This window comes from Terrapene carolina, unplaced genomic scaffold, assembly GCF_002925995.2.
Source record: "Terrapene carolina triunguis isolate 2854851 unplaced genomic scaffold, T_m_triunguis-2.0 Scaffold132, whole genome shotgun sequence".
In the NCBI taxonomy this organism is placed as follows: Eukaryota; Metazoa; Chordata; order Testudines; family Emydidae; genus Terrapene; species Terrapene triunguis.
The window spans coordinates 3,764,482-3,785,928 of NW_020664483.1; the positions used below are offsets into that span (position 1 = coordinate 3,764,482).

The 21,447-nt window shown below is 39.0% G+C and overlaps 1 protein-coding gene across 2 annotated transcripts in view; it reads left to right on the forward strand.

Moving 5' to 3' along the window:
• RALGAPA2 (Ral GTPase activating protein catalytic alpha subunit 2) overlaps nucleotides 1-21,447 on the forward strand; it is a 282,251-nt gene that overhangs the window by 68,645 nt on the left and 192,159 nt on the right. For both annotated transcript variants that reach the window (XM_029911911.1, XM_029911910.1), the window contains 4 exons: nucleotides 2,094-2,242; nucleotides 4,731-4,842; nucleotides 8,982-9,219; nucleotides 11,325-11,489. In XM_029911911.1, the coding sequence (XP_029767771.1) occupies nucleotides 2,094-2,242; nucleotides 4,731-4,842; nucleotides 8,982-9,219; nucleotides 11,325-11,489 (664 nt within the window). The remainder of the gene's footprint in view (nucleotides 1-2,093; nucleotides 2,243-4,730; nucleotides 4,843-8,981; nucleotides 9,220-11,324; nucleotides 11,490-21,447) is intronic.

Here is a 21,447-nt window from a genome sequence, read left to right on the forward strand (position 1 = left end):
GATGTTTCCTTAAATGTTATTTAATAATTAAGCCAGAGATTATATAGAATCGCTTTATAATTCTGAACCATGTGCACAAGTAAAAATTAGTCACACTATTAATATTAAGAAATTGAAATGTGGGGTGTGTAAGTTTGCTTCCCCCAAAAATCCCACCCTTCAGAAAGTGTTGTTTTTATATTGGTCTCCCACTATATTCCAAACAGCTGGACTCTCCATCCCAGCAGATAGGAAACATATATCATTACTGATTATTCAGAGGACGTGAACAGTAGAATCCCTGGTGATTTTAAGGATATTATCTAGTATTTAGCATGATAAGCAGCATAGGACATAACTTTCATGTAGCCCAAATAGCTGAGAGAAAGTTTTATTATTTTCTCTCTACAGCCTGAATTGTTTTGGGGCATGCAACTGCACTGTGCTCACTTCAGCTGATCTGAGTCTCTCCCTTTTCAGTCTGCATATCTGACCAGATAACTGAAGTGACACAGCTTTTATTAGGTTATAGTGTTCAGTCACTTGTACAGCTTAGGGATCATACAGGTAGGATCAGCAGAAGTAGTAGCTATGAACTGGACACTTTGTAATACCCATAGAAAGGAAGTACCTGTTGATCAAAATATGAACTTTTTTTCTTATCTCTTTGCAGAAATACTTGATAGGGAAAGCATAAAATTCAGTCAGGCAGATTAATATTACTAGTATATATAAGTCAAGATGATCAGTCAAGAAACAAATATGTCAGAGGAAGGTCACAGAGCTAGCTATCTAGAATTTAAAGACAAATCTACTTGCAATATCAACAATCAGGAGGTGACATTCTGAGCACGACAGCAAACTAACTGAGCAGGTAAAATTCACTGCAGTAGTAAAGCAGCTCAACAGAGAGTTTGTTCTTAGGTGTTGCAAAATGTAAGGGAAACAAAAGAGACTGTGTCATATATGAGTAATGCAATTTACCCCATCTTTTAATCCAAACTACAGATTTGTAGTCCATGGAGCTATATTTTGTTTTTCAAGGGAAAACATAATTTGGTTTATGCAGTTTCTTCATCACCTCCTTTCTTTTGAACTCCATTAAAAAAATGGCTAAATGTACAGTAACCCTAATTACTCTGGGTTAGCCTTTGGGACTTTCTGGGGTCCCATTCTGTGTACCTAGCAATAAATGACCTGCTTAAGTAGTCTGTGATGAAAGACCTTTTCTGCTAATATGCTGTCATTCCAGTTTCAAAATGCTGTCTTTGATGGCTGTGTTTTGAGAAAATGATCCTAGTTAATGGCCCTCCAACTTAAATTAAGGTCAGTGGGAGTCCTTTCATTAACCTTACAGATGTTGGATTGGACCCTAAAAGAGGACACTCAATTAAAGTGGTCAGAATGCATTTACATGCCAGAAACCACCGTGTACCTTCTCTTGCTGTGCAAAAATGGAGTTCTGGTTAATGTAAACAATAATTCCAGATTTTTTTTTTTGAAGGAGCGCTTGGATAAAGCTCCTTTTGTTTGTGCTCTCAGATGTCAGAAAGCAATTGTTAGAGGAGTTGAGCATTTTCATGGATTACCTTGTGAACAATTGGACTTCTCTCTTTTTAAAAAAAATTCATATTAACTGTGTTCCTATCTTGCAGAACCAGACACCAGTTCTAGAGACATTAGAACACTAGACAGTTAGACACTGTTTCTATACTTGTGGAGTTGGGAATTACTCAGAAATCTGTACATTTGCCGGTGCTGAATGTAAATGATCAAAAATATCGGTGGCCATTGTTTAAATATGTATAGCTAGAAAATGGGTTGGGAGGGGAAGAATACCCCCATGTGGTAGAATGGAAAAGACAAGCATCTAAAAGATCAAGAATATGTTATATTTTTTCTATAATAGTGAATATAACATGACTCTCTTCTTTTAAATGGTGTGGGAGAACTTAAAGAAAATAGTGTGTTAGATAATATAACATATCCTTCTTTAAGGAAAGATAAGGGTTTGGTTAGAAGAGGAAAAAATGTTTGTTTTGAAAGTTAACCGTTGGTCTTGTTTGATAGTGTATAAACTTATTTTTTCCTAATTAAAATGCTTGGTTTTCAAGGTGTTTTTGACGAACTCTGCGAATGTTTTTTTATTGGAACCATGTGCTGAAGTCCCTGCTCTCCTGAAGGAACAAGTTGATGCTTGCAAAGCAGTTTTGAGTATTTTTAGGCACATGATAATGGAACTTTCAATGAATAAAAAGACATGGTAAGTTTTACTAAATTAATTAATAGTATAACCACTGCTAGAATTTTAAGACTGAATAATTGAAAAAAGATGAAGGAATTTCCATAACATTTTAGTTCTTTAATGTTTCTTTTTGTGCCTTTGTAAAAAGTATGATAAGATTGTACTTATTCTGTAAGACGGTTCATGATTCCACTGGGGGGAAAATTCCTAAAATACTGAATGTAAGAGATTTTTGTTTAAAGTTTTTGCTTATGTAACCTTCCGTTTTACTGTTCTTAGCTCAAATTTGATTCTTGTTCAAACTAAATTTTCAACATTTAATAATACAGTTTATTCAAATCTTGAAATGCTTAGTATAGATAAGTTAAAAACTAATTTAAGAAAGCTTTTCTTACTATACACATTCTGTGGCTAGCTAGTGCTGCCAGATGCTTTATAATCACTAAATACATGCAAATGTGTGCATGTTTGCATGGGTTTGCGCACACATGCACCTAACTGTACATTTAATCAATCAGTGGAATTTAAAATAAACACGTTTGTCTTTCTAATGCTAATTGGACTAATTTTGTTTGTCAATATATGTAAAACATTACACACACAAAATTGGTAAAAGAACATTACTAGAGGGTCACACACTTTGTTGCTTCTCTAGGCCAAGTGCATCCTTCCATTCCCCCTCCCCTCCAAAAGCTCCTGGTGTGCCACTACCCTCCCATCTCACTCTATTTCTGGAACACCTAGCAACCCCTCCCTCATGTCAGGGTCTCAGTATGCCCCACATTACCCCCTCACCACATGTAAAGGTCTGTATGTATCTGACTTTCCCCATCCCCCAATTCACACCACCACGTGAGGGGCTCTGTGCTCCCCATGCTAGGGACTCTGCCCCCTTTTCCCCCCTCTGTGTGTACTACCATCCTGTCACCTCACCCTCATTCTTATTTCTTTTCTTTACAGTCTGGGAGAGAAATCTTTCAGGGTTTAAATCTGTATTGGGAAGATGGGCAGAGCTAAAATGGGGGGGTGCTGGAATGTGTTAATGGCTGTCATGAACTGGTTCTTTGATCTGTAGACATGCATAAAGGTGGTTGAAGCTGCTGGCTCTGCTAACCAGATGACAGGAGCTCCATGTGTGATGTGTCCCCATTTCCCCCTTTTGGCTTTTCCAATTTTCATCAAATCAATAGGGTTATAGCCATCGATACCTAGAACATTCCCTTAAATTTTGGAATTGATTGGACTCTGTATTCAAAAGTTATTGCATTATAGGCAGACAGATAGGAATGCCATTGAGTTGAGTGTAAGACCTTGCTTCACTCAGCCAATTGCGAAATCAAGCACTCAAAAATTAGGAAATACCAGAATTGATGTGCAACCTTAATTCTGCCCCTTCATGTGTGTGTGCTTTGTCATGATACAGTCTCACCAGATTCCTTGTCCCAATCTACTCCTGTCCTTCCCCCCCAGTTCAGTTTTTGTCCCTCAACATTTGACTCAGATTTCTACCTCCTGTACGTTGCTTAGATGCCAGCAAGCGGTCATTGAGAAGGAGGGTCTCTGCTCTTGGGTCTGGTCCCTGGCCCAGATTGCATGTGCAGTCTGGTCAGCACTAAGCTGTGAGAGGATGGAGTATGCTCAGTCACTTTGTGGGGATGGGGCATCTTCAGAGATTTTACCTGCAAACCTCTAACAAGTCTACTGAGTATGTGGAAACTGATTGATTAAAGTCCTATAACTTGGACATATTTGGGCCGATTTTAATTGGGATAGTAAAAGGTACATCTTTGACACAAAGGCTACCCCTGCCAGATTTCAAGTTCCTGCTCCAAAGCATGAGGAGCGAGAGCTGCTCAAAGAACAGGTCTCAAGAATTTTGTAATGTCTGCAAAACAATATATTTTCCCCAACCATTTTCCCAAAAAGTTTCCCTGAAGTTTGGCAAAGTTATAAGCAATTGAAAAGGGGGTCTTATAATGGAAAGAGTCAGGCAACCTTAATCGCTGCCACCAGCTCCACTGATCTATCACTCTGTAGTTTTTGTCACATTTTTGTCAGCTTATGGAAACATTTAGTTTCAATGCCTAGTAATGTCCTTAGTGTATAATAAAGAGTTATCATCCTTCAGTACATTCAATTCTCCCTGTGCTCACAATGAACTGTGCCTTGGAAATCTTTGGGGATAGCGATTTCATACTTTCTCGACCTTGACTTTGGGGACCAGGCTGTTACTTCCACTCCTGACTTGGCTTCCTCTAAAAATGAAAGTTTTTTTTTTTTTCCCCCCCCTCTGTGAGGTGCTCCAAAAGTGATGATCCTCAACATAAGTCTCCACATACAGATATGGTTGTCTTAAAGGTGACTTACAAAGTGTTTTTGAGTATTGTCACATTTTCAGTTTGAGAGACTTTATCAATGAATTAAGAGTAGTTTTCATATCTAGAAACTGAACAAGTAAGATTAATAAAACTTGTAATTGAAATGTGAGGTTTTATTTTGGCACCAGGGAACAGATGTTACAAATACTCCTGCGAATAACAGAAGGTGTCATGCAGAAGCCAAAGGATAACCAAGTAAAGGACATGTTTGCTCAAAGCTTGGCAGGATTACTTTTCAGGGTAAGTGCCTTTCTTTTTGATAAGAAAATGTAAAACTGAAATTGAGTGCTATTTTTGTTCTTTTAAAAGTGTTTTCAAAGAATGGAAAGTAAATTTCAATGACAGTTTATTTTATATCAGAAGTGGGTTTTTCATGATATAATTTTATGCCATTCAAAAAGGTATGGTTTTATTTAAATATTGCGCTGTATTACAAAAAATACTATCTATAACCCATAAAATATTGACTCTTGTTAATAGTACAGTTTAGGGTATCAGGTACTCTATCCTTTGTAGAATGTAGCCACTAGAGGAAGACTTGAGCGGGTCTGTCAGTCTGTCCGGTATACTTGTATATTTTAGTAGGCAAATGTTGTATGTTGTTGTTACAGGATCTGCTTTTGTTACTATTGCAAGGTACAGGATGTACTCAAAATTTGCATTTCCCTTATGTTCACTGATCCCTTATTTACATGTGCTGGGTAGGTTTTCTGTTGTTTAGTCATCATGGTAGTTTATTGCTTTCTGTTCATTTTGCCCCCTTGTGGTCACACAATATTTATTTTCATATGAACTTAACTTGAATACTTTAATAAAATAGCATATAAAGTGTACCATAGTCAAGACATGCCCCTTTTGTAGGACAGCTGTATCTTTGCAGGACTACTCTAATCATTGTCTCTAAAATCTGAGCTTTTTGTAATTGTTTCCTAAAGGTAAATTAATATCTAGCAAGCCAAAATGCTGTATTATGCTGAACCAGAGAAAAATATTCATAAGTCATCTAGTAAGTAGTTACATCCTAAGGTATAATAAATATCTAGGTCTGTGCACTGTGTATCTCAGAGTTTTTATGTGTAGCATTATGTTCATCCTGAGGTTGTGTGGAGGAGCTTTGCACCCTGTGCTTTTTGTCATGCTGATAATTCTCCGTATCAATGAATTATTTCAGGTTTCATAAATAAAGCGTGTTACGAACAAGTGTAGAATTTTTCAGCAAGTTCATATGAGTCATATTGGCAACCTAGGAGCTATATTCCAGCTTTCATAAATTTCCTTCATCAGTAACCTTCACAGTTATTCACTCAGCAAGATCCTTGGAAGTTTTTGGATTGATTAAAAATTAAAACATGTACTGCATAATTTTTAGACAAAACAAACAAACAAAAATCCCAACAGTACCACCCAAAATAATTAAGATGGATATAAGGTGAAGAGTATGTGTCAGTAATTTACAAGTAAAAACATTACAAGGATGTTGTAATTAACCCAAAACCAAGCATGTATAAACCCAGGAAATTCAAAATTGTTACACTTAATAGAAATCTAAATACATTAAGGTGAAAAATGAGTTAAATCACCCAAACACCCTTAACTCTACCATATTGTGACCGTAAGCAATAACCATAATGATGAGGATTAAGTCATTTTAGCGTTTGTTGCCTCAGGCTGCGTAGATGAAACAAATTTTTAAAGATGTTTTATTTTTCTGTCCCTTGTGACATCATTGTAGGACAGAGTTAATTTTGTTTGGGTGCCTTACCTGTGTATCTTTATACACAGTTGCATGTTACATGTCAGAAGCTATTCGAGATTACAGTCAGTCACCTCAATGTGAATAGGACAACTTTGTCTTGTGTATAAATTGGTCTACTTGGACTCCTAAATTGATGGATATATGATGTATTTCTGTTTCTAATTATTTCAGATTTAGAGAATTCTCTGGTATCAGTCATATTATTTAAAGTGTTTAGACACCAAATTGGTCTATGTATATTCCTGGATTTACAAGCGACTTGAGTGACCTATTCCTTCCTAAAATGATGATGAAATTCCACCATCAAAGTAGTAATCTTAACTTCCTTTTTAAAAATAGTCTTATAGGAGATTGACAATAACATTCCCCCTACCAATTATGTTTAATTTCTTTTTAGTAAGAAATTTTCCTATAGCTTATGAAAGTAATTTAAATAGCACATTGTGGCACAACATTGTGTGTACCAGCATCTATAAAGTTTCAGGATACTGTGATTCTGTTAATTTCTTAACATCATTCAAGTTACATCCAGTAAGCCAAATCAAGTATTTTTCTAGAAAAGAATACAAGCAGAAGGGAAGGAAAACTGAGTCAGAAAATTTAATGGAACTATACTCAGAAATCAATAGAAAAAAGAAAATGAGGAGGAGCTGGAAATGAATTTTTTTCTGTGATTTTTTTTTTTTCAAAAATCATAACAGAACACGTATAAAATAGATTGGTTTTCTTCTTTTTGAGTACACAGAAACATTGCTCAAGACAAAATATAAAAATAAATGTAACCTTTTATCTTCTTTTAATCAGCATCCTCAGCTTTGAAAAGTTGGATCTCTAGCACCACCTTCTGGCTATTATATGTTCATTTTCTGCATAGACTGCTTTTCCATTATAATTTTGTTCCAAACTATACTTTCCACAAACTGGTTAAATTAATATCTGCAATAAAGAAAGGGTTGCTAATTAGTAACTGATGTCACAGTAGAGCCACATCCAAAAAACAGTACCGTTGTATAAATGTCTGTTTCATATAACTTCGCATTTAATTTCTAACGTAAACGTAATTTATAGCAATTTTTTTAAATGGCTGTATTTAAAAAAAGTTCCATGTTGGAGTTAATGGTTGCTGGGGCCATACTAGCATCTCCAGCCTTTAATTGTTTATGTTGTAATTAGATTTCTTAAATGGAATAATTTAATGGAATTTCTTAAATGCAAAGTAATTATTCGTCTTTTCTTCTTTGAGTGACTGTGCATGTGTATTCCACTTCTGGTGTGCATGCTCCCCAAATTCTTTTGTCCAGAGAAGTGTCCATTGAGGCCAATCCTGTGCCCTGGGTGCCATTGTATCTCCCCCTTCCATCGGAAGGCATAAAGGGCAAAGCAGGCTAAAACAAAGTCCCAGGGGCTCAAAACTTGTCCCTCCTGTGATGCAGCTATTTCACGTAAGGCACATGCCTGATAAATGCTCAATCTGTCATTCCTTCTCCAGGAGGACACAAAAGATAGGAGCGCTCTATGAGAGCCTCCTCAGAACCAGAGAAAACACTCCAGCGAGGGCTGAACAGGTTTCCACAGTTAGTGCTCCTGGAAGTGACAGCTCAGATCCAAGACTCCAAGGCTCACAGTTCATCAAAAAGTTCAGACCCTTCAACAATCAGAGCAGTGGGGAAGCTAAGTCCTCCTCCACTCAGTTATCTGAAAGGAATAGGAACAAATGTTATTTCCACAGCGAGTGCAGGCCAAGGTTACCCTTAGTGGAACCTATTAAAATGGGGCATAAATCTCCTCACTACTTAGCAAAAAGGTCTAAATTGAGTCCCTCCGTCACCTTGACAAAAACCCATCACTGAGCACACTTGGTAGCCTTTGAGACAATGTTCCGCACTTCACTGATCCCAATCTCTTGGTACTGACATCACCTCACATAGTGCTGATGACATGTGCTCCTCAACTCCAGTGCTGAACCCATTGATTCTTCCAGCACCAACGTTCCTGGCACCCACGTTATTTTCAGGACTAAATGATCTTGCGGTGACTGCTCAATCTGAGTTACTATGACTCTCCTCAGCTCTTAGTGCCCTGTATCATTACTGTTACAGTATCAGCCAGCTCTTCAGCTCTGGTGGTGGGGAAAGAAAGACATGGCAGTCTCTTTTCCTGTAGAAGCAGGGGGAAGGAAGATAGAATCAAATGAAAGAGGGGAGCTACTCCTTCCCATTTCTACATTCCATGGACAAAAGTCCTGAACCTTCCCCCTCTCCCACACAGAATTAAGCCCTGATGTGCTGCTGAAATAAGGGGGCATTATTGCTGCAGAATTTTCTCTCTTTTTATAGTTCTTTTCTTGTTAGCTGCTAAACTCATTTAACTCCCATGAAACCATGTTTTCTGTTTGTAGTTCCTCATAATTTTTCACTAACAGCCTCAGGAAGTGGCAACTTCTGAAAGTAAAGAATAACAGAAGGAAAGAAAGAAAACTCATATTAGTGACTGGAAATTAAAAATGTGATGATAAGCTGTTACAAAAGTCTAAATTCTCTTGGTCTTTGGACATGCATTTCCAAATTTTTAATTCTGTACTTTTTAGAAATGTACAAAATGTCATTGCTTTCCTATTTCCCAGACTCTTATTGTGGCTTGGATCCGAGCAAATCTGAGTGTTTACATTTCTCGAGAACTCTGGGATGAGCTGCTCAGCATACTGTCTTCCCTTACTGACTGGGAGGAGCTGATAACTGAATGGGCCAATATCATGGATTCTCTAACGGCAGTGTTAGCAAGAATGGTGTATGGAGTTGAAATGACAAACTTACCACTGGATAAACTAAGTGAGCAAAAGGAAAAAAAACAAAGAGGCAAAGGTAAAGTCTCTCTTCTTTAGTGTATTTTATGTTAAATAAGTTAAGATATTCAAACTTAGTTGGACTATATTAGATTTTCAAGTGTAACTTAAACATTATGGTTCTTTACACATTGTAAAGATTCATTTGAAAAAATGCACTCCATTTTACTTTACTTAGTATTATTTCATGCAAAAATATTGAGCATTTGCATTAGTAAGATACTTATACTGATCTGTTTTTATAAAAACTTTTTAAAAAATGTGGATGGGTGTTTAGGGGCTTAACACCAGTCTCCGCTGCAGTAGGAATGGAGCATGGCTGCTTGTGCTGGAATCTGTGCATAGCCACCGACACTAGAAATCCTTTTCAATATAATTTAATTTTATTGCATTTTATTTTAATAAACCTGTTTAAGTAACAGTCTGGGGGTCAATGGAGGATTTTGTGTGCAGTCTTGTGAATCTTTGCACTGCTTTCGTAGCAATTTACAATAATTAACTAATTGAACCATCTTAGTGAACATGGATAGAGCTCTGTGAGATAGATAAATGTAATTCCCATTTTACAGGTGGGAAAACTAAGGCAAAAAGACCCAAGGTGAGACCCTTTCCATGCACCAACCCTCTTATGCTGGATAAAAGGGCCAGAGCAGCATAGAGGGCCTTATAGGCCTATAATTTGCCAGGGGACTATTCACTGGGCACAGGCACTATGGAAGATAGCCTTAAGGCTGTCCTGCAAGGACTTTCTCACAAGCCAGGGGTCAGGGCTGACACCAGGAGGAGCATGTTTTAGGGGGGCAGGGATGAAGCCCATAGGGTAATCCCAGGAGGTTTCCATAATTTAGGTAGACCCCTAGGTTTGTCTAAGTTACACCAGAGGCCTCTCTAGCTCCTGAAGCAACTTAGGATCAGGAGAGTGCAAAGGTGACTTAGTCATCTTAGCATCTCCTCCCTCTGGGCTGCAAGGTCTTTATTGTGTCTTAGAGGTACAACACAGAATTTCATCCCTAAGATTTGCCCAAGACAATAAAGAGAGTTAATATTAGAACCAGGATTAAAACACAGGAATCCCTTACTCTCACTTCTGTGTTTAGTCTGCTTTACCAGGTTGCTGCTTCTAACTCTACTGAAACGTCACCAGGTGTGGGCAGAGGCCTCACTGGTAGCTCAGCAGATGAGCCAGTTCAACTGCAGGCAGTTAGCCAGGGAGAAGCTTGAATTGACCTTACACGCTTAATGACAGTACTGCCCACCCCTTACCTCAAGCCATTATTTGTTCTGGGGTCTCCCTCAAAAATCAGAGGTCCAATTTCACAACTCCCAAAGGCCAGCCCTGGGTGATGACCATGAATAATCTGAGATTCAGAAAAAATAACTAACAAGCTTTTAGATCTAGTGATGAGTTTACAGTTTTCTCTGCCACCTCCATAAAAGGAATAGGGTTTAGAAGCATATAGACCAAGATTATTAAAAAATGGGTGTCTAAAGTTAGACATCTAAATAAGTGGCGTGATTTTCAAAAATGCCAACCACCCACTGAAATCAGTGGGAGGTACAGGTTCTGAACTTTAGCACCCTTATTTTTAAATTTGGTCATAGATTAATCTTAACACTTAGACATCCTGAAAATCAGGGAATTGGATAGGGGGAGCAAGGTGGACTGTCAATGCCAGTGACTTGATTCTTGAATTTAAATTAAGGAACACTCAATACAATGCGGTGTTATTGTAGAAACCTATTTTGACTCTTGATTAAGTCCTGACACTTTGAGTTCTGGCCAAGTGACAAATTACTGTACATGAAAATAAATCAATTTAATGGCTCAACTTTCAGTACATCATTCTGTGCCGATGACACTATCTATAACTATGTTATTTGAGAAAATGAATAGAAAGAAGAAACAATGGGAGAAATTGTACTACATGAGCTTTGTGGTACAACTTCTCCACAGTTGACATCTCTTAAATTATTTTGAATAATATTTTTCTGCCAAAAATAATAGGTTTAAAACGTGTCCCATTTTAGTTCCTTTTTGTAGAAACACTTAACTCTATGTAGTAAGCATAGTATTAATTGTAAATGTTCTAGATTGATGTTGCTTTTGCTTTCTTTATCTCAAAGGTGGCATCTCAGATCCTCAAAAGGCAACTACAGTGGGACGATCATTTTCATTAAGCTGGAGAAGTCATCCTGAAGTTGTGGAACCAATGAGATTCAGGAGTGCTACTACCTCTGGAGCACCAGGAGTCGAGAAAGCAAGAAACATAGTCCGACAAAGAGCAACAGGTTAGGCACTGGCTGCTTTAACATCTTAATTGTAAATTGAAAGATCAACATTTATAAAACTGAAATTATTTTAAAAGCTATTCTCGTGACTTTTAATTAGGAATAAATGTTTGCAAATTTGTCTCTAAATCTTTTTCTTCACTTTTCTTATACCTTGAAAGAGAGGTCAATTTTATTTACTTCAGGATCCTTTTAGTCAAACATACTATGATTATATAAAATAGGAAAGATTTATTGATTACTGAGGTAGGACACAATGATTTAATATTTTGTTGAGTATTTTTTTTTTTAATGGGCTAGATAATAAAGAATGATTGGCTAAGTATTGTGAACTATATAGATATACTATACTAATGTATTTGTTCAAGATAGGACTTTTTAGCCAGCATGACTACCTTTCAGACATTTAGAATAACTTTTTATAAAAGCAATAACTCATGTCGTCACAGGCCACTGTTCCCAGGAAAAGTCAGCATTCACTAGTGAATCAAGACACTTTGGCTTCATTCCTTAAAACTTTGCTCAGACTTTCAAGCATTCAAGTACTGGTACAAATACCCAGATTATCATGTCCTTCTGATGTTTACATATATTCTGTGCAAAAAAATCTGTTAGTGTAGTATTAAGATACTGTATTTTCTGGCTTTAAAACTGTATGTGTTCACAATAATCTTTCTTGCTGCTTTTACCAGATCTGAATTGTAAAACACCCTTGGATTTTTTTGGTGAATGATTGTGTTTGAAAATATTTTAGTGTATTCATTATGAATAGGTTCTTTTATGTATATAGAACAGGAGTACTTGTGGCACCTTAGAGACTAGCAAATTTATTAGAGCATAAGCTTTCGTGGGCTACAACCCACTTCTTCGGATGCATATAGAGTGAAACATATATTGAGGAGATATATATACACACATACAGAGAGCATGAACAGGTGGGAGTTGTCTTACCCACTCTGAGAGGCCAATTAAGTAAGAGAAAAAAAACTTTTGAAGTGATAATCAAGATAGCTCAGTACAGACAGTTTGATAAGAAGCAAGTGTGAAAATACTTACAAGGGGAGATAGATTCAATGTTTGTAATGGCTCAGCCATTCCCAGTCTTTATTTAATCCTGAGTTGATTGTGTCTAGTTTGCATATCAATTCCAGCTCAGCAGTCTCTCGTTGGAGTCTGTTTTTGAAGTTTTTCTGTTTTAAGATAGCCACCCGCAGGTCTGTCATAGAATGGCCAGACAGGTTAAAGTGTTCTCCCACTGGTTTTTGAGTATTATGATTCCTGATGTCAGATTTGTGTCCATTAATTCTTTTGCGTAGAGACTGTCCGGTTTGGCCAATGTACATGGCAGAGGGGCATTGCTGGCACATGATGGCATATATCACATTGGTAGATGTGCAGGTGAACGAGCCCCTGATGGTATGGCTGATGTGATTAGGCCCTATGATGATGTCACTTGAATAGATATGTGGACAGAGTTGGCATCGGGCTTTGTTACAAGGATAGGTTCCTGGGTCAGTGTTTTTGTTCAGTGATGTGTGGTTGCTGGTGAGTATTTGCTTTAGGTTGGGGGGTTGTCTGTAAGCGAGGACAGGTCTGTCTCCCAAGATCTGTGTGAGTAAAGAATCATCTTTCAGGATAGGTTGTAGATCTCTGATGATGCGCTGGAGAGGTTTTAGTTGGGGGCTGAAGGTGACAGCTAGTGGTGTTCTGTTATTTTCTTTGTTGGCCCTGTCTTGTAGGAGGTGACTTCTGGGTACTCGTCTGGCTCTGTCAATCTGTTTTTTCACTTCAGCAGGTGGGTACTGTAGTTTTAAGAATGCTTGATAGAGATCTTGTAGGTGCTTGTCTCTATCTGAGGGATTGGAGCAAATGCGGTTATATCTTAGAGCTTGGCCATGTTTCACTCTATATGCATCCGAAGAAGTGGGTTGTAGCCCACGAAAGCTTATGCTCTAATAAATTTGTTAGTCTCTAAGGTGTCACAAGTACTCCTGTTCTTTTTGCGGATACAGACTAACACGGCTGCTACTCTGAAACCTGTCTTTATGTATATACTAAATTCTGGACTACACGACTTAGTATTTGGTAAATATTATATGGAGGTGTAGAAATACTTTAAAGTTTCATTAAACAGTTATAGTACCTGTAAATTAAGCAAGTAAAACAAGAAAATTAATGAGAGGTTTACAGACTACTAGGAAATATATAATACCTACTATTGGGGAATTCTCTTACTACAATCAATTAAAAAGTGCTGCAAAACTAAGCCATTTTCCATAAAATAGTGTATTTGTATAACTGTAAAAATATCAAACAGTTAATAAATAGTTATGGAATAGTCTAGCATTTTTACAACCTAAGAAAAATCTCTTATTTTAATAATTCTAAAATGTCATCTTTTCATGAAAATATTTTTAAATGATCATTCTTTGTATTTAGTCGTACTTAACATCCATACCTATATCCCTTTGTATACTTTATTACATCTTACACTTTCTCAATATAGAAACCTTTTTAAAATTTGTTTTGTGATTTCTCTAAAGTGAAATATACATCTGTAGCACAAGTTTTCAAAAATGGGTACCCAAATTAAGCTCTTAAATCCATATTTTAGGTGCCTGAATAAGTTACCTGATTTTCAACAGTGCTGAGTTCCCAGCATTTTTGAAAATAAGGCCAAGTAAATATGTACGGTAGCGCAATACGTATGTACAGTAGCTCGGTGTTCTCCCATTTTCTTTTTCTCTGTTTCTTCTATAAAGAAAGAGAAAATGAGAAAAATAAGAGGAGAGTGAGGGCAGGTCAGGGAGTGAGGATGATGGAAGAGTCTCCCTGAGTCCCCAGATGCAGAAGAGAATACACGGTTTTCAAACACTCCAGATAATAGATTGTCTTTCTCTGATTTGATGGTCACAAGTGCCGCTCATTCCAGTTCAATGGGCCATCAAGCAGCAGCCACAGCAGATGTTCATTACTGCTTTTGAGTAAGGGATATTCCACTGCACAGCATCTCTCCTCATTCATAACAAATGGGTATCTCATTGTTGAATTTGGAGACAGTCCATTATTGTTGCTGGAGGCTCCAGGACTAGGCCCTGCCCTCCAGGTCAGATCACCAGAATTTCAGTCTCTCATAATAGAAACAAGTTGGTGGTTCAATTTCTCCTAACCACTTCATTATAACTTCAATTTCTTCTTCAAGTAGTGTCCCTATTAGTGCTCCATTCCAGGTGCGCATGCGCCTCTCGAGCCCTTGATTGGCGATTTCTAGCTAGTTGTGCCTGTTCATCCCACGCATGTGCCCTATGCCTCCTCGTGGCAGACTCTGAGGCTATAGAGGAGGGTGTGGAAGAACAACCTCAGTTCTTTCTCTACAGCCTCGGCCTGAGACACAACACTAGTGTGTCTGCCTAGAGCATACGTGGCCTTTCTCTTTACTTTTTCTATTAAAGTTAGTTTAGTGTTGTTGTTAGTGTTAGTATATTTAGTTTAGGTGAGAGGACTGTTTTCTCTCTTCCTCAGGGAGACTTGTCTTCTCTTAGGGGGTGTGCCTGGTTTGCCAGGCTTCAAATGTTGTCTCTCCTGCCGGGAGGCTATGCCAGTGAGCGATGGAGACTCCAAGTGGCTCTGTTGTCTGGAAGAGTCCCATATTTCCCAGAAGTGCTCCTTTTGATTAGTCCTTAAGTCCAGGGCTAGGAAGAACAGGGAGATAAGGCTCAGACTTATTGGCAATGGAGCGTTCCCTGCAATTGCCCTCTGAGCCAGGTCAAGAGATCACATCCAGATTTCAGCAGCTTACCTTACAGGCATCCATGACTACAAATGGGAGCTGGACCCGCAGGTCCCCCAGGACATATTCCGGAGATGGGGACAGCCAGAGATTGATCTTTATGCCAACTCCGAGAACAGGAAGTATTCTCTCTTCTGTTTAAGGGGAGGTCTGGATCCTTGCTCCCTGGGGGACACCCTCCTTGTTCCATGGAAGAGTCGTCTGTTCTATGCCTTTTCTCTGATGCCCCTAATTCCAAGGTTGATGAACAGGATCAGGCAGTCCAAGGCCAGAGTTATTTTCATAGTACCTACCTGACTGAGACAACCTTGGTACCATTACCTGCTTTTAGCTCCGAGTACAGCCACTGATCAAGCTCCCGACAGTTCCCCATCTCCTGTCTCAGGATGTGGGTCACGCGATTCAGCCCAACCTGGTGGTTCTACATCTCAGAGCCTGACTCCTGAAGGTTCTCATAAATAGAGATTTCCTGCTCCAGAGCGGTGCAGCAGCTGTTATTACACAGCATGACATCTGCCTTCACTGCTTACCTGCAGAAACAGAAGAGATTTGTCCACTGGTGCGGTTGCTACCTCTGGTCTGAGTTGGTTCCCCTTTCCTTCATCATGGATTACGTGTTGGATCTGAAGACATCCAGATTATTCATCAACTCAGTCAAGGTTCACCTGGCTGGCGTACCAGCCTTCCATCCCCCGATGGAGGGATTCTCCATTTTTGCTCACCCGTATCATCCAGATTTATTAAGGGTCTGCATAATCTCTTCCCCCACAATAGAGATATGTAGAGTTGCTACCTGATCTTCAATCCATATATTTTCAGAGCATTACACCCCACTCCATGCCATCAAATACGATGTAGCACTCGGCTCTGTGATACTATCTTCAGTTCTAGGTCCTGTTCCAAAGGCAAACCCCCCTCCCCCCCGCGCCGCCTTTTCCTCCTTCTGGGGATATTGCTCAGAAGTCACAGAGCCACTACTCAAAGAAAAAAGGAAATGTTACTCAACCTGTGCAGTAACTGTAGTTCTTTGAGGTATGTGGGTTCTTCATTACCTGCCCTCCTTTCTCTGTGCTTCAGTCATTCTTTAGATGATGACAGAGTAGAAAAAGAACTGAGTGTAGTTCGCCCATGCACCCCTATATAAGCTTGGTGTCTGCCACGAGGCGGGACAGAGTGAGAGTATGTGCTGAACAGGGACTGCTAGCTAGAAATCTCCAACCGGGGGCTCAGGAGGCACATGCAGTGCACACAGAGGGACACATCTTGAAAAAATCCAGTTACTGCACAGGTGAGTAACATTTCCCTTTATTCATTTCTATGCGGTAGTGACTTCATTTCAGCTTCTAATTCTGCTCTTCCTCTCCTCAGCTGAGGAGTCACTGGAGCATTAAGGCTGTAATCTTTTGATTCCTTCAGTACTGCACCCATCTCCCTCTGCCCCTCCCCTAGTCATTGAGCAAAGTTCAAGAGCTTTTCAGGAACAAAGACTGCTTTAGCCAAATTCAAGTTATTGGGCTCGATAAAGGGGTAACTGGGTGAAAATTAATGGCCTGTGATACACAGGAGGTCAGACTAGATGATCTAATGGTCCCTTCTGGCATTAAACTCTGAGACACTATCAGTGAAAACACACACGACTCTCCCAGGAGTGGAAGCCAATTAGTGGTTTGCAGGGAACTCAATAATAAAAATTTAAAAAATCTTTGCCTTCAAGAATGGTAGGTACTGTACAGGGTAAGGAAAGACTATTTGGTGGCAAGCAAGTGGTTTGTTTTCTAAGGATATGAATCTTGCTTTGAGTGTGAGATGTCTGAGGTTCACATTCTGATTGAATTCTTGCAGCCATGTGCAAAATATTTTTTCTTGGCTAACCCTACTGCAGTTTTATAGGGGGGAAGTATGGTGGAATGTACCCCTGGATTCACACCCTGCACCTGATGTAATATTCTTTGTACAGGGCATGCCTTGTGATGTATCTTTTGAAAATTCATAACTTGCTGATCAGTAATATCATGGTAAAATGCAGGTAGCAACATTATATGTAAATTTATTAACATAATCTGAAATCATGACTGAAATGCATTTCCCAGATAAGTTTCAGGAGTAGCTAAAACAGTTTCTCAAAGACAAAAGGCAAGCTGATGCCCCATCTAGGTGTCAACAAAGCTGATGGGCCACCACCTATCAAGTGGCCATTCTTTGGCAAGGAAGGGGACAGGGACAAAGAGATCTGCATCTTAGCAAAGAAACAGCATGAGGTCTCCTTCCTCCACCAGATTGCCTGTCTCTTGGTTCTCAGCTGGAAATGCTTTTCAAAGAGGGACTGACACTATAAAAAGAAGGGGTAAATATCCCAAGACACCTCTCCCTCCCTCCCTTTCCACCTCACTCTTTGCACCTTAGAAGACAAAAGAAGCAGCTGTTGGACTATGGGGGAGCAGTCCTGACTGCTTGTTTCTTGTGACCATATCTGACTCTAATGTCTCATTACTTGTACTCAATTAGTTAGTACATTTGTTTTGATGTTTTATCAAGTTAATGTGACTGGGTAACTCCATGTAAGGTCCCTTAAAGGAATAATGGACTTAATATATTTGAACTGTCCAGGAGCGGGCTGGAGGTTAATGCTGCAGTGCATTATAATGGGCAGTTGGAAGTTGAAGCCTCAATTGCCAAAACTTTAAACAAAATCATTAGTATAATTTCTACTGTTCAGCTGCACTGTAGGTTAGTTGCAAGAGCTTTATGGTGTGGGGAGAGTGTTCCTGTATGCATAGATACTGTTGTGGAGGAGGAGGGATAGTTCTGAATGTCACCAAGGCATAGGCGCCGACTCCGTGGGTGCTCTGGGGTTGGAGCACCCACAGGAAAAAAAATAGTGGGTGCTCACCACCCACCAGTGGCCCCGCTGATTAGCTCCTTCCCCTTCCTCCCGCTCGGGGGAGGGGCCAGAACAGAGGTATTGTGGGAAGAGGTGGGGTAGGGCCTTGAGAGAAGGGGTGGAGGGGGGCAGGCCTGGGGCGGAGCCGGGTGGCAAGCAGCCCCCCCAAAATTGACAGAGTCAGTGCCTCTGCACCATGGCTGTCAGATGAGGAAAAATTCTCCTGGAATTGGATGATTTTCTAACCCAGCAGACCCAATAAGGGGTGCTGGCATAAGGTTGAGAGTGCTGAAGGTGTTCTGTGGGCAGTTTAATGTTTTTATAATTTATGTCAGGGGCACCTGGAGCCTTGAATGGATGCCCCTTTTAATTTTGTGTATAAATTTAAATAAAATCAAAGTGGGGACAGACTTTGTACATGATTCTGAGGCACACAAGAATGTGCTGTATGACCGCTGTGATACCAGAATCTAGATGCTTTTTTTACCAAAGGTGAACTCCTCTTTCCATGCGTTGCAGAAAATTGTCTTCCCATCTTTCTCCCCCTGACCTACAACTTAGGCTATGGCATAATCTAGATGCTCCTAGAGCACTAAAAATATACTTCATGAGCATCAAATTAACAAGGAGGTCAGGCTCTTTGTCTCCTTCCACCAGAAGTGCTAAAAATGGACTTTGGACGATCAAATTATGCATCACAGAGGCATACAATGCATCATATGAACCTTTTCCTGATGGAATCAAGGTGTACTCCACAAGGTCTTTGGTGACATCATGAACAGAAAAAGGTTTTGCTTCCACTGAGGAAATCTGCAGGGCAGCAACAAGGTCCCCTGTTAACACCTTTGTTATACACTAGAATGTGGACATGCTATCCTCTGCAGAGGCCTCCTTCAGAAGGAACGTGTTGCATGCATTGGTCCACAAACAGCTTGCCAGTTTGATACTTAATTTCAGGGGGAAACTTTCCCTATCTCAGTCTATTTCTGTTCACTGGTTGCTCCTTCCCATACACCTCAGAATTGTGGAGATGGTGGGGCTGCAGAATGGGAAATTTCTTAACAGAGCATTTCCTTTCTGTTAGCAGCGTCTTCCACATTTCTCCCTTTCCCACATGGCTTCTTAGCCAAGGGACAAAATTTAATTTTTATATTTACAGTTTGTGGGCTGCTATACATAGTTTACTGGTTGGCTTTGAAGTTGTTGCATGTTATATTCTCAGAGTTTGTACACAATATTGGAATGAATTGTCTGGTGGCAAGCCAGAGAAGGGGCATGGCCCGCACAGACTATGTTACAATATTGAACTGCCTCCAGAACTGCAGAGAGGAGCCCATATATCTCCGAATTGTGAGAGACAGATAACAGAAAAGAAATTATCAGGGAAGAAATTTCCCATTCATTTAGTTTTGAGATGCACACATTGTTGGATATATTTCTCTTCTGTTTTCTAATACTCCTAAGTATTAAAGATTTGGGATAGGTTAGACTGATGGCACATCATAATTTTACAGAGTTACTGAGTAAGATTTAGTAAGATAACCAGTATGTTAATTGACAAAATGGATTTATGGTAAAATATGGTATTGTAATATTTCACAATCTTGTAAATAAAAAAAACCATGCTGATTATTGCACACTTATTATGTGGCAATTTTATTCCAACACATTCAAACCTTTACTGTATGGGAATTCATTTTTATGTAGGATTTCTGAATATTTATGTTAAGGAACTGTTTCAGATGTATGTTGCATTTATTTTGCCATGGCACTTAAATAATATCCTTAGAAAAATCCCTATATTTTATTGTTCTTCTGACATAATTATTACTTTATTTTTCCCTGGAAGCTAAGCGAAGCCAGTCTATCAGCAACTGTGTTCATCTTTATGAGGCTTTGCCAGCCACTAAAAGTGTACCTCTTCTGCTTCACACTGTGAGCTCTCTCTTACCTGGTATCTCTTACACTTCTTGCTCTCACAGACTTTCAGGTACTGTACTTAAAGCCATCTTGTATCTAAATGTTCTTTATATTTTTTAAACTGCTGTTGCTGGCTTTTTCTGTCTCCTTAATTATTCTAGTGCGTTAGTATGGTTTACACTGCACTCTCTGTCTCTCCTTATCTTACAATTAATCAGTAACAACTTCTGTTGTTAAAGCAGCATTTTGTAGTCCTTGGGAGATATTTCCTCTTTAATCATAAGGTTATCTCATGTTCACTATCAAATTTTGTTTGGATGGTAAGTACTGATATTTAAATAATTCTAGTGATTTTTATTTTTGGGTCACTGGAACTGTACTTACTGTCAAAATGGGGCACCATTTTGAGGAAGAGGAGAACAAAACCTTTTAAAATATTTCTTTTTTGGAGTAGTTTCAGGGAAAATATTCCTAAAACTATTTGAATGATGCTTCAAAACAAATCATGCTGGAAAAATCCAGCCAGCCATGGTTTTTCGACAATAAATCCCATTCACTATCAATCTAACAATGAGGTCACACAAGTTAATGCTAATTGTAAATGTTTGCCTCTAAAGACATTTTCCTGGGGATCCTGATTTCAGAAACAAAAAAACTTTCTATCTATGCTTCTTATTACCAAAAAATTATTTAAACAGACAAGGCTTAGATAGTATCATTTTCTGTTTTTGTTCAGACGTTTGCGGCCTCACAAACTATTCTATTTTATACACTTAAACATTAAGGATTTATCTTGACCTACAGTTTGTCTTCCTTTGTAACTAAATTAAAATGTATCTGAATTTAATTGCCTTCCCATTAATTATATAGACTGGCTGAGTCAGGTAATATCTTGTATTAGATGAACTTTTGTTGTTGAAAGATACAAGCTTGACCACTCCATTGAACTAAAAATAGACCCATTAAGTTAGTGCTGGAGACCTAAGCTTTATTTTAAATAAAAATGTAAATTCTTGCTTTTGAGAGGCCTCGGCATGTAAAGCAACTAATAGAGTTTTATCAATGTGAAATTTAGGATATTTTCCATTAAAATTGAAGTGAATCAGGCAATTCATTTATAAACGAACACACTCAAAGGTGGGGTGGTCAACGGAGAGTGTGGAGAGGGGAATGTCTTCCTTTTTTGCTGGTCCCCACCACAATCCCCTGCTAGCCCCACTGCTCCCTTCTGCAGACTGCCTTTGGTGTTCACTTCATGTAGACTTTAGGAGATGTGCAGGAGGTAGGCATGGAGAGGGGCAGCAGAACAAAGGTGCCAACAGACAAAGATTTGAAAGGCATAGTGGAGGAGTAGGGAAGGGTAGGGG